The sequence below is a fragment of the Trachypithecus francoisi genome, unplaced genomic scaffold (genome assembly GCF_009764315.1).
Source record: "Trachypithecus francoisi isolate TF-2019V2 unplaced genomic scaffold, Tfra_2.0 Contig01436, whole genome shotgun sequence".
Classification (NCBI taxonomy): Eukaryota; Metazoa; Chordata; class Mammalia; order Primates; family Cercopithecidae; genus Trachypithecus; species Trachypithecus francoisi.
In genome coordinates this window covers 3009266-3022458 of record NW_022681430.1, presented here as the reverse complement: position 1 = coordinate 3022458, position 13193 = coordinate 3009266, and the positions used below count along the sequence as shown (strand labels likewise).

The 13193-nt window shown below is 39.7% G+C and overlaps 2 protein-coding genes across 5 annotated transcripts in view; one reads left to right on the top strand and one right to left on the bottom strand.

Moving 5' to 3' along the window:
- Positions 1-2661, top strand: part of NOC3L (NOC3 like DNA replication regulator) — a 31378-nt gene extending 28717 nt beyond the window's left edge. For all 3 annotated transcript variants that reach the window (XM_033225030.1, XM_033225036.1, XM_033225021.1), the window contains 2 exons: positions 1172-1256; positions 1590-2661. In XM_033225030.1, coding sequence (XP_033080921.1) covers positions 1172-1256; positions 1590-1721 — 217 coding nt within the window. In that variant the 3' untranslated portion in view covers positions 1722-2661. The remainder of the gene's footprint in view (positions 1-1171; positions 1257-1589) is intronic.
- A 4776-nt stretch (positions 2662-7437) lies between these two features.
- Positions 7438-13193, bottom strand: part of LOC117091955 (1-phosphatidylinositol 4,5-bisphosphate phosphodiesterase epsilon-1) — a 245213-nt gene continuing 239457 nt past the window's right edge. The window contains exons 30-32 of one of the 2 annotated variants that reach the window (XM_033225009.1): positions 11853-12071; positions 11318-11530; positions 7438-7874 (exon numbers count right to left, since the gene is read on the bottom strand). In XM_033225009.1, the coding sequence (XP_033080900.1) occupies positions 11342-11530; positions 11853-12071 (408 nt within the window). In that variant the 3' untranslated portion in view covers positions 7438-7874; positions 11318-11341. Of the gene's footprint in view, positions 7875-11163; positions 11224-11317; positions 11531-11852; positions 12072-13193 lie in introns of those variants that run through there. The other variant, XM_033224999.1, reaches the window with a different exon arrangement.

Below are 13193 nucleotides of genomic sequence, written 5' to 3'. Positions count from 1 at the left end.
TGAACCCTTCTGAGTAGGGTGGAGATAACTTTTTTCCTTATTAAAAAAAATGGCCATTTACTTTTTCTTCCCTCACACTTCTCATGTGTCCCCAGTCTTCACCCCAACAGCCTTGTTTATTAAAAGAAGAAAAAAGGAGAAAACAATTCTTTGTCACTCTTCATAATGATCATTTTATGACATGTTTTCTTTAGCAGTTTTGCTAAGGAAAGATGTGTCCTTTGTGGAGAAGCATGAGGAATGGGCTTATGCCAAAGGCTTAAGAAAGAAAGGAGACTCATAGTGGGCTTCTGGAGAATGAGTATTGGGATGTGAGCCTAATTGCTACCCTCGTAGGCCCTTGCCTATCTGTTTTGGAGAGTGTGAACTAATTCCAAATCATAAAGGATTCATTTACACGCCGTGGGTATAGACATGTATTCTGTCCTGAATGGCCTTTCCTTGTTTTTTATCCAGGCCAGTAGCAAAGAGTTGAGCTGTGTTCTAAGTCTGTGGAGAATGACTCCATGCTTCAGTCCTCTGGCTCCCATGACTAAGATAGACTCAGTTGCATTATCAGTGGGTTGGGATTTGATCACACCGAACTGAACTTCTTCAGCTTAGCTTTCTCTCTGGAGTCTATGCCTGTATTGCTAAATGTATACCAAACCTCTGTGAGGTGGATTTAGTTGAATAATGTTGACATTACGTGGGAATTTAGAATTTGTTAAGTGACTGGGTTGGTTGGTTAGTTTCAAAAGCAGGACTATCTTATACCTTAATATATGGGTTAAGAATGAATCGGCCGGGCGCGGTGGCTCAAGCCTGTAATCCCAGCACTTTGGGAGGCCGAGACGGGCGGATCACGAGGTCAGGAGATCGAGACCATCCTGGCTAACACGGTGAAACCCCGTCTCTACTAAAAAAAAAATACAAAAAATTAGCCGGGCGAGATGGCGGGCGCCTGTAGTCCCAGCTACTCGGGAGGCTGAGGCGAGAGAATGGCGTAAACCCGGGAGGCGGAGCTTGCAGTGAGCTGAGATCCGGTCACTGCACTCCAGCCTGGGCGACAGAGCGAGACTCCGTCTCAAAAAAAAAAAAAAAAAAGAATGAATCATTCTCTGAGTATAATCTAATTATTTTTCAGTTACACAGATGTGGTGGTATCTTTACATTTGTGTTTGTGATTTAGATCTGCTGCTGAACTTTTTGAAGCGTATAGCATGGCAGAAATGACATTCAATCCTCCTGTTGAATCTTCAAACCCCAAAATAAAGGTATGGGATATTTTTCATTTTTTTAAAAGAAGAGATAGAAGCCAATGTATCTCAATAACTCTAACTCCAGTTTGCTTAATTATTTTATAGGCAGTTTTTTTTTTTTTTTTAATGTTTAGGAGTTCATCATAGGATGGATATTTGAGGTTGAAATTCTAGAGATGGTCATGAAACTGTTTCATTCAATATAGGATATGTCTAAGACCTTACCAAGCATGTGTCATTGTGTTGCATGTGTTGGTGTCAGCTGTTGCCGTTTTCAACTTTGTTCACAGGTTGACTTTAGCTTATAGCATAAGTAACTTCTAACTCATACTTTAAATATTTTCCCAGGGTAAAGTTTTACAAGGGGATTCATTTTTGAATGAAGATTTAAATCAGCTAATCAAAAGATACTCCAGTGAAGTTGCTACTGAATCGCCTCTGGATTTCACAAAGTATTTGAAAACATCACTACACCAGTAGAGGAATGAAGTCAGTGGACTTTCTTGTATATTTGTGTGTGCAGATGTACATAAAGTTGAGTTGTTAACTTAGGACCTTTTCTTTTTATACAAGGAAAGCTTCCTAAGAATAGCTAGGAAGAGGAGGAAGAATGACCCTTTGCATAGCATGGGGTTCTGCCCCTGTTCTGAATATGGCATTTCATCAAGGAGGTCAAAGCCTTTTTTTTTCTCCCCAGTATTTGGAAATTACTTTCTTAATGATGTTGCCTTTTAAAAGCTTCATGTACATTATAGTTTTTTTAAAAAATCTTTGGACTGGATCTTACTGAAGTGCAGTTGCTATATTAAAATTAGGGCATAGAGCACAGAAAAATCAAGACCATGAGAAGACATTTAGCTACTTTTTATAACTAAATACTCTTTAAATGTTTTTATTGCAATACTGTGGATGGAGATGAGAAGCATTCTAAATTTGAGTTAATATATTTTTATGAAGATTTTTGAGAAAAGAAAAAAATAGCTTGTAGTCAGGTTCATTGGCTTTTGCTGGATGATCCACTTAAAGAAGTTACCTAATTTGGCCTTTTAAAAAAGGTATTAGTGTTCATTATAGCTACTTTCAAGGAAAGTTTGAATATGATTCTAGTCTCTGAAGTTCTTCACATTTTCTGTCATTCCCTGGAGGGTGACTGGGGAAGAATTGCTCTACAGTAGAAGAACCAGGCCCAAGACTTTACCATTCTGTTCTAGGGACAAAGGATACTCAATGAGGAGCTTTTTTCCCCTCTTGGAACAGGTAAAATGCTTTTTCTTATTAACATAATTATAAAACAGTATTTTATGTAACAACTATTCCCATATTCTAGGAGTGGCCTAAGAAATGCGTGTTTCAGTGACTAAGTTATAAATGTTCTGTATTGTGAATAGTTGAATTAAACAGCTGTTTGTTTCTGCTTCCTGTTCTTGTGATATGAGAATTTTTTTTAAAAAGCATAGCAGTCCAACTAAAGAGATCTCTTACTGTTTCAAAGTCATAGCAGCCAGTTATTTTACTCTGGAGCTTAGAGCTCTTTTTTCGCATGAAGTAAACTAAAGTAGAAAATTCCTTTACCATTCTAGCAGAGTGAGAGGATATGAGCTTAACAGTCTTTTAGCATATTATATATGATTTTTAAAAGTGGTTCTGAGGTCACATTTTTTAAGGCTTGATTATTTAATGAGAAAGGTATGATTCAGCATATGAATATTTGCTTTTAGTCCACCTTTTAGATATAAAACAAAGTCCAGGAATGTGATAAATATGTGGATAACCAAAGGGTCTATCCCCATCAGAGCACAAGTGACCAATACATGTCACAAATCATTTATTTTCCAAACATATACAAATACATTTATACTTTACTTTGGCAGCAGAAACTATACTTCTGGTGAAAAATCAGCTTAAAATAGAAACTCATCAGCTATTTCACAGCTGTATTATGCCTTTTATTTTCTTGTTACACATATGGAGAATCACAGTGGGACCACAAATTTATACATCTATATTTGAGTATCCTGTGTGAATTTGAGGAAATATATTTGTGCATTAACTTACATAAGCTTATATTGATTAATTTTATTTTTAGAACTAAATGTAGTTATGAGTAATCACACACACACATACACACACACACACACATAGGCATGCACATATCCTGAGGCTATATTAAGCTACAGCCTTAATTTTTTTTTAATTAGACAAATAATGAGCACCTACTGTGTGCTTAGCACTATGCTGGCACTTAAGAGTGGGGTGGAAAATAATGAGTGTAAGACATAGCCTCAGTCTTCCATGTTGAGTCAAATCATCCACATAGCGCTTTTGAAAAATGCGACAGTACCCAATTCAGTGTTAGAATTACTTGTGTCAAAAGTTTAGAGACCTGTGTCATCTGTAATAGGGAAGGTTTCAGAGGACTGTTTGGTGGCAGGCTTGTGCATAGTATGTTTTGAATCTAAGAGATGTATAAGAATAGGTAGGTCAGGTGCGGTGGCTCACGCCTGTAATCCCAGCACTTTGGGAGGCTGAGGCAGATGGATCATAAGGTCAGGAGTTCAAGACCAGCCTTGCCAACATAGTGAAACCCCATCTCTACTAAAAAAAAAAAAATTAACTGGACATGGTGGTGCATGTCTGTAGTCCCAGCTACTTGGGAGGCTGAGGCAGGAGAATCGCTTGAACCCGGGAGGTGGAGGTTGTGGTGAGCCGAGATTGTACCACTGCACTCCAGCCTGGGCAACAGAGTGAGACTCTGCCTCAAAAAAAAAGAATAACTTGGTAATCATGGAGACTCAGTATGTGTTTCAAAGGGACTCATTTCAGGTATTCCTATGTCAGAATCCATAGCCATCAGCTAAGGATTGCTTTTAGGAAGCTGATACATAGAGATGGCAGAGAACACATAAATTATTAACAGTGGATCATGGGGAATATTGACCCAAGTCTAGACTCTGTGTAAGAGGCAATCTCCCTTTTCTTTCTAACTTTTTTGGGGTCCCAGGTACATCTTTTCTGGCCTCACTACTGATATATAAGCAACTGTAAAGGGGTCAGAGACTTTCACCGTGAGAGCACTTTCCCTGTAGGCTGCCAATATAAGATCAAAGACACCAGCCAGGAAAATCCTACTCTTCTTTATTGTCATGGGAGCATAGATGTGGGGCTTTGTGTTTTAGAGTTAATTCAATTTTACTGGGCCAGTAAGCAAGCCCTGATTACTTTTCAGAATTAAGCAAGGCCTGTGGGTCTCTGGGCAGAGGACAGAAGTCTATAGAGATATTGGAAGAGGAGAGAAGAAAGGAAGGGGAAGATGTAGTTAGCAAAAGGTAAATTGGTACATATCATAGAAGGCCCACTTTCATTAATGAGCTTCCGATGTCTCCAGAACCATTGAGATGGGAGGCCTTTATGAAAGCAAGTTTGATTAAAAACAAGTAACTTGTAACTCAACTTTTGTTGAGTCTAGACTTCATATTTACTCCCAACTGGAGAATCTGTAAATAACTTTTACTTGCTAACGATGACATGAAAAGAAGCTTTACCCCTCAAAGGGCACTTTCTACCCAGATAGGATCATTACTTCCTACACATTTGGCATCACTGAACAGAGTGACAGAATTCATGCTCCTTTCTCTTCACTTTTAGTGATACGTCTTAAAATATTGTAATGAACCCAACTCGCATATTTAGATTCTTGTGCACATCAACTTTAACGATAAGAGTTTGCTACCCAGATTTCTGGTAGCCTAAAAAGTGTGAAATGGTAATCAGTATAGTCATAGTGGCTATTTAGGATAATTTCTTTTACTTGGCATACTAATATAGCTGTGTAATTCAGATAAAGCTTTAAATAAAACTTTAATATTTTTGGCCAACATCAAGTTGTGCTGGCCATTTGTGTGTAACAGTAGACTAGACTCTCTTTTTTTTGTTTGTTTTTTTGAGATGGAGTCTGCTCTTTCACCCAGGCTGGAGTGCAGTAGTGTAGTCTCCACTCACTGCAACCTCTGCCTCTTGAGTTCAGGCAGTTCTCTCCTGCTTCACCCTCCCCAATAGCTGGGATTATAGGTGCCCACCACTACGCCCAGCTAATTTGTGTATTTTTAGTAGAGACAGGGTTTCACCATGTTGACCTCGAACTCCTGACCTCAGGTGATCCCACCCACCTCAATCTCCCAAAGTGTTAGGATTACAGGCATGAGCCACCGTGCCTGGCCAACTCTTTGCATTTTAAAACAATGTGTTTTTTCTATAATCTCAAAGACTCAAATACAATGAAGTATGTACTTTCACCTCAAAATGTGATAAACAACTAAGTTGGGATGCAACCTAGGCAGTAGGGTGGATTCTCTCACTTGCTAAACAATCTGGTCTCAACTTCAGTCTCAGATTTATGTTGTAAAATATACACCTGTGTTAAAGGTCATGGAGGAGGAGTGGGGCGGTGCTTAGAAAGCATCAGAACCAAATGATAAACCTAGAGACCAGTCTTTTCATCTTGTTACTGTGCACAGTTTTCATTTGACCTCTAGCCACTTAGACCAGTAACTCAGTTTTCAACACATGGTAGGGCAAACTGGTATGTTCGCTTATAGAGGCTTGATAAAAAGTGTTTCCAGAATATTTTTTAAATGGAGCAGCATTGTGCATTTGTTACAGACTTACTTGACTTAAACCTGTACTATTGTATAGATTACATCAAACTGGAATAACCTGCATTCTGTTGACAAGAAAATGGTAGTTCTAGCCTTAAGGCTTTGACCCAGTAAGAACTTTCAATGACGTGAAAGCTGTGTGGTGTATTTTTTTTTTTTTTTTTTTTTTTTTTGAGACAGTCTTGCTCTGTTGCCAGGCTGGAGTTAGTGGTGCTATGTTGGCTCACTGCAACCTCCACCTCCCAGGTTTAAGTGATTCTCCTGCCTCAGCCTCCCGAGTAGCTGGGATTACAGGCACGCGCCACCACGCCCAGCTAATTTTTGTATTTTTAGTCGAGATCGGGATTCACCATGTTGGCCAGGATGGCCTCGTTCTCTGTCCTGATCCGCCCGCCTTGGCCTCCCAAAGTGCTAGAGTTACAGGCGTGAGCCACTGTGCCCAGCCTGTGTGGTGTATTTTTAACACTTCTGTTTTTAGAATATGCAAGAAACACATGGGGATGGTTTTATTTTTATAATTGGTTAAAAAAATTCCTCAAAGTGAAGTTTAGGAGTTTTAGTGTTTTGTAATTTGAAGAAAAGTCTTAAAATTCAGAGGTACCAATGGAAAGATAAAAGTTTGGGTTTTACTTTGGAGGAATACATATTTCATTTTTAAAATTCATAATTTGCTTCATACCAAGAATATGAAGAATCCTTTACACTTACTTGATGGTTTTGTGCAGCAAAGTTTAAAAATAATTTACATTAAATGGCAAGTATGACTTGGATCAATAGCTCTTCAGTTAATCAGAAATGAAGCGATTTTACTTGAAAGTCTAGCCCATTTCAGATGTTCAGAGCATATATTTTCTTTTTAGAAGTTTGTCTTCAAGTACTGAGAACTACTAATGCTTCTAATCCATGGCAATATCAAGAGCGATGTATAATAAATATATAAGTACAGTGTCAGTACAACCCTTGTAAAATAAATAAATTTACCTTAAACACCAACTCAATCTACTTTTGCTTTAAAGAATTGTTAGGTTTCTTGTTAAGACATTGCAATTCAGCAGATATTAAATTATACATCATTCTAATTTTGAAAACCAAAAATGAGTAATCTGTGATTAAGCAATAACCTTTTTTAAAGCAACCCTATTAACTGAATAAGCAATAACCTTAAAAAAAAAAACCCAATATTATTTCTATATGTAAAAAATCCTAAAGAAGAGTGCACTGTGATATACAATACGGGAACTAAATTGAATTTTAATGACTCTTACGTTATAGGACATATTTACACTTGAAATGCTCCAAAGCTTCTAATTCTCAGCCATAAAATGTATGGCTAAACTTCCTTTCTTGTTTTCAGATCTTTGTGCCCCTTGTTCCCAGTTCTCCTAGTTGTGTTGGCAAATTAAGGTCCTTGGGTCAAATCTAGCCTGCCACCTGTTTTTGTATGGCCCCTGAACTAAGAATAGTTTTGACGTTTTTAAATGGTTGAAAAAAAGTCAAAACAAGAATATTTGTGACATGTGAAAAATATATAAAATTCCAACTTCAGTGTCCATAAATAAAGTTTTATTGGAATACAGCCACGTTCCTTCATGTATGTGTTGTCTGTGGCTGCTTTTGCACTACAACGGCAGAATTGGGTGGTTGCAACATATTTTATGGCCCCAGCCCTAAAATATTTACTATTTGGCCCTTTACAGACAAGCTTGCTGTCCCTTGCTCTAAGTCAATTCGTGATGATTTTTCCAACTGCTGACATTTATAAAATGGCAGTCCCCTGGGCTTCATTGCTTCATTCATCCGTAAATTGGTTGGTGGCAACTAGCCCTGTGCCATTTTGCTTCTCCTCAGCATGGATCTCACATGTGTGAAGACTTCAGTTCAGAAATCATCAATTTCCAGTTTAAGTCTGATGAAAATAAGTAAATTATATTTTTTTCCACCATGTTCACTCTTTAACTTCTTGCTGAAAGATCTTCACCTGTAATGTTGTATACAGAGGCTTATTAGAATATTGAAAATGAAGAAACAGAAACACTTACGGTATAGCAAGGGTTCAGAGTTTTCCAGCCACAGCTCTAGTGGCTAGGTTTGGGGAAGAGACTGTTTCCTCTGTACTCACAATGTTAGAACATGATGTTTCTAGGAAGTAGAACATTAGGTTATTTCTGCCTTAGACATATTTCACATTCTTTAGAAAGTTTTCTTTTTTTAAAAAAATCACATTCAAATAAACTGTTCAACCTTAAGGTGGAATTCCTTCAACTAACTACTACTTCAGATAATAAGATGAATACATTCTTATTTAAAAATTGGTAGATTATTGAAACTTTTTTTTTTTTTTTTTTTTTTTTGAGACGGAGTCTCGCTCTGTCGCCCAGGCTGGAGTGCAGTGGCCGGATCTCAGCTCACTGCAAGCTCTGCCTCCCGGGTTTACGCCATTCTCCTGCCTCAGCCTCCGAGTAGCTGGGACTACAGGCGCCCGCCACCTCGCCCGGCTAGTTTTTGTATTTTTTAGTAGAGACGGGGTTTCACCATGTTAGCCAGGATGGTCTCGATCTCCTGACCTCGTGATCCACCCGTCTCGGCCTCCCAAAGTGCTGGGATTACAGGCTTGAGCCACCGCGCCCGGCCAGATTATTGAAACTTTAAAAGGGATCATTTTAGAACAAATATGAAATACTATGTTCCTAGAAAGTGGCAAAAAAATACTAAACTTTTATTTTCGCTCGCTCTCTGCCTCTCGTCTAGGTCCAAAGTTCAAGTGATTCTTCTGCCTCAGCCTCCTGCATAGCTGGGACTACAGGAATTTTATATTTTTTGGTAGAGACGGGGCTTCACCATGTTGGCCAGGCTGGTCTCAAACTCCTGACCTCAAGTGATCCACATACCTCAGCCTCCCACAGTGCTGGGATTACAGACATGAGCCACTGCGCCTGGCCCTAAACCCTAAACTTGTTTTCTTATGAGCCCTTCTTTTCTTTTACAAGTGCTCTTTCTTGAAAAGACCATTGTAAAGGAGGTCATAACGTGGGATGTCAGTTCACATAGATGCACCAGTGACTTAGAAGCCTCCCTAGCTTTTGTTTTGTCTTGAGACGAAGTCTTGTTCTGTCGCTAGGCTGGAGTGCAGTGGTGCAATCTCAGCTCACTGCAACCTCTGCCTCTCGGGTTCAAGCGATTCTCCTGCCTCAGCTTCCCAAGTAACTGGGACTACCAGCACGCACTACGACGCCCAGCTAATTGTTGTGTTTTTAGTAGAGACGGGGTTTCACCATGTTGGCCAGGATGGTCTGAATCTCTTGACCTCGTGATTCTCCTGCCTCGGCCTCCCAAAGTGCTGGGATTACAGGCGTGAGCCACTGCGCCCGGCCCAGCCTTCCCCAGCTTTAAGCAAAGTTGTGAAGTCAACAGAATGATTCTAAATATCTACTTGCTTAGAAGAAGAAAAAAGAATGTCATGTGAGTCCGTTGGTCAGAAAAAATAAATACTTGCTACAGGACAATAGAATCTAAAGGCAATCATCTAAATCACTATCAATCACCCTCCCCTAGTCTCCTAAAATATAAGCAGTTAGCAATGTTCATTATAGTAGGCATTTTTTTTTTTTTTTTTTTTTTTTTTTTTTGAGACGGAGTCTCGCTCTGTCGCCCGGGCTGGAGTGCAGTGGCGGATCTCAGCTCACTGCAAGCTCCGCCTCCCGGGTTAACGCCATTCTTCTGCCTCAGCCTCCCGAGTAGCTGGGACTACAGGCGCCTGCCACCTTGCCCGGCTAGTTTTTTGTATTTGTTAGTAGAGACGGGGTTTCACCGTGTGAGCCAGGATGGTCTCGATCTCCTGACCTCGTGATTCGCCCGTCTCGGCCTCCCAGAGTGCTGGGATTACAGGCTTGAGCCACCGCGCCCGGCCAGGCATATTATTTTTAAGTCAAATTTCTAATGGAGTTGTATTCTTCTGTACTTAAGAAGTAATCTTGTAGCACATAGAGGGCTCTTTGTATGTAGACCATTATATGACCAATTTGCCAGCTTTAGTGTAATTTCATCTCCTTGCAGAAGTTACAGAGGCATGTATAATATCACACCTGTGATTTATTTGATACTAACTGCTGGATATGGAAAACAATATTTAAAATTTTGACCACTGCAGAATGTAATATAGGACACCAGTTATTAAATGTGGAAACATGGTCTCGATGTATTGGGCCTTCTTTTGGGCTGTTGTAAGTCAAATCTGGCTCTGTCAAGAGGCATCACTGAGTTCTTTAATAGTGAGTTTCTGCAGTTTGGCAGTTTTGTATGAGAAGGTCCTCATTGTCATAAAGGCAGATGGTGAAGCTCTGTGACGTAAGCAGCAATGCTTTCACTGTGCTGTTGATCTTGGGAATTTTAAATCTGTGAACTACCATGGAACAGGTGAAAAGCTGGCTTTAATGAACCCTTAGATTCATTAGGAAACTAAGCGAAAAGGAGAAACCATTGGTTCCCTCGCATGCTTTTATTCAGGTCTCATGTAAATAATTTGTTTTAAGATAAAATGAATTTATGTGAATATCAAGCAGTAAATTTACTGCATTTTCAGGATTGAGGCTGTTATGTTATTTTGCTTTCTTTTTAACCATATCCCGGATGCCAGATTATTGTTTAATTGAGGCAGAAGGAGATGAGGTTGTTGAGGCTACATCAAACCTAAATTAAAACAGCAATAAAACTAGAAATCCAAAAAAATAAAAGCTGGATGATCCATAGAGGCCTTGAAGAATGTTCCTGTCAGTTATTAATAATGAAGACAGTTGTCTGATGAAATAAGGCTGTCACAGTACTTTGAGCAAGTTGACTTCTTGGGACCTTTGCTTATCTACAAAGTAAGAAGGTCTAAAATTACAAAAGCTCCAGTTGCATGCATACATATATATATATATATTTGTTTTTTTTTTGAGACAGAGTTTTGCTCCTGTTGCCCAGGCTGGAGTGCAATGATGTGATTTCAGCTCACCGCAACCTTCGCCTTCCAAGTTCAAGTGATTCTCCTGCCTCAGCCTCCTGAGTGACTGGGATTACAGGCATGCACCACCATGCTCAGCTAATTTTGTATTTTTAATAGAGACGGGGTTTCGCCATGTTGGTCAGGCTGGTCTTGAACTGACCTCAGGTGATCCACCTGCCTCGGCCTCCCAAAGTGTTGGGATTACAGGCGTGAGCCACCGCGCCCGGCCTCTTTCCTGTTTTCTTTATAGGCAGTGCTCAGTAGAACATCATGTTATACATATCTTCAGAGCCCTTTTCCTGTTTTAAGGTCCCATGCCTACCTGCCTTCGAGGGGCATCCTCCTGTTGGAAAAGATAAACGACATCGTACTAATTATGCCTTACAAAGTAGTTTAAGTTAAGCCCTGTTCCAGGATGGTGCAATGACTTACTATACCTGGGTTAAACGTGCTGCCCTTAGTCACTGTCGGTAATCCATTGTGTCACTGGAGGACAGGCCACCCACAGGTTTCTCCTCCTTGGTTTGGATACTTTCTGAGGTCAAGAGCTGAGAAGGTGATGCAAGTCCTCGGGCCTGTTTAGTTGACTTGGTGAGCTTCTTGAGTTCACTTGCAAAAGAAATGCCTTTCTTTTTATCTTCTCGAGATGCCTGTGGGAACAAAGAACTTTCCATTGGTATTAGGTTAAACTCAGGTTCCTCAGTCACATGACCCTATTTCAGAAGAGCGCCTTCCTCTTCTCTCTAGAGCTTTGGAGAGTAGGGCTGAGGAGCTCCCCTCTAGGACTGCTTAACCGCAAGTTCGGCCACATGTTTTTCCATACAGTGAAAACAAAGCCAAATAATTTTCTCCTAACTGCATTCCTTGACTCCGGAACTTTCTCTTAAATTTCACCAGCTTCCAGATCTGGCTACAGTGTGATTAGGAGTATCAGATAACTTATGAACAGAGACAAATAACTTTAAACTTTACCTGCACCTGCTCCTTTAGCTTAAGGATGAATTTTCCTGCACCTTTCCACTTGCTTTGGGCTTGAAACACGCACTCCTGATCCAGAAGGACCCGCTGAGAGGACTTGGGTGTGGCAGACTTCTTGTTGGTAGTGTCTTTCACCACCTCCTCCAGAAGCACATAGTCACTCGGATTGGGGTTGCTCAGGATGCTGTAGGAATATTTGGCTTTGCATAAGGTCTGAAAGGTAAGTTATGATCAACTGAATAAAGACACAGAATCTCCAACACTGGCATTCCTTCTATATCAAACTTTAAGGTGGAAAAATGGCCCAGACTAGAGATGAAGGGAATCTTCCAGATCATCTCATCCAGCTCATTTTGCAGTTGTATACTTGTAGCTTATAATGTAATTTCCCACATCACCTCATTTAACTTCCCAACAGTCTGTGATTTAGGTGTTATCCCAAATTTCAGACGAGGAAGCTTAAACTTAACACAGGTTAAACAGATTCCAGGATATACACAGCTATAATAGTAACAATAAAGGTCTGAATCAGATTTTCTGCATGTACCAAATCTCATAGACATGAAAGTCAGCCTGTGAGGAATAGAATCTTGCTCTTCAAGAGCCTCTCTGTCCCGCTGGGCTATCTCTATCACAGAGTCTTGGATGTTGAAAGAATTTTAGAAGTCAACTGATCTCTCTTTTCATTTAATATAAGAATGTCTTTCATTGATGCATTTATTCATTAAATGTTTAGTGAGGGCCAACTATGCCCCGGATACTGTGCAGTCCTTTTAGGGGAGACAAAGATAAATTAAAGAAACGTTAAGTCTGGGCCCTTTGAAATTCAAAGTCAACTGAATAAGAAGGCTAATATTAACCAAATTATCATACAATAAGAACAGCAAGTAACCCTTAAGTAATGTTTACCATTTGCTAGGCATTGTATTAAACATCTTACATATACTTAATCTTCAAGGAAAGTACTATTATGTTGTCTCCATATTGTCTATGTGGTGACTTAACCATGTAGTGTTTCGATGGAGCCAATGAGAATAGGCTGATCAAATCAGATATGGTAGGGGCATTTACACAAAAGAAATAAATAAGAGCTTTTCTTTTACTTTTACATTACAAAGAGCTAGTTTACCAGCACACTAACGAAGGCACAGATCTGAGCTCTTACTCCAGGTCTCAGTAAGAAGTAGAGCTGGGATTTGAACCTAACACAGCTTGATCTAGGGTCTGTGTTCTTAATCATGTTGTACACCTTCAAATAGGTGTTTGATGAATGCCTACCCTCACAAGGCTATGAAGGAAGCAGACTTCTCTGAAACCATGTAAACTCTCAGAGAA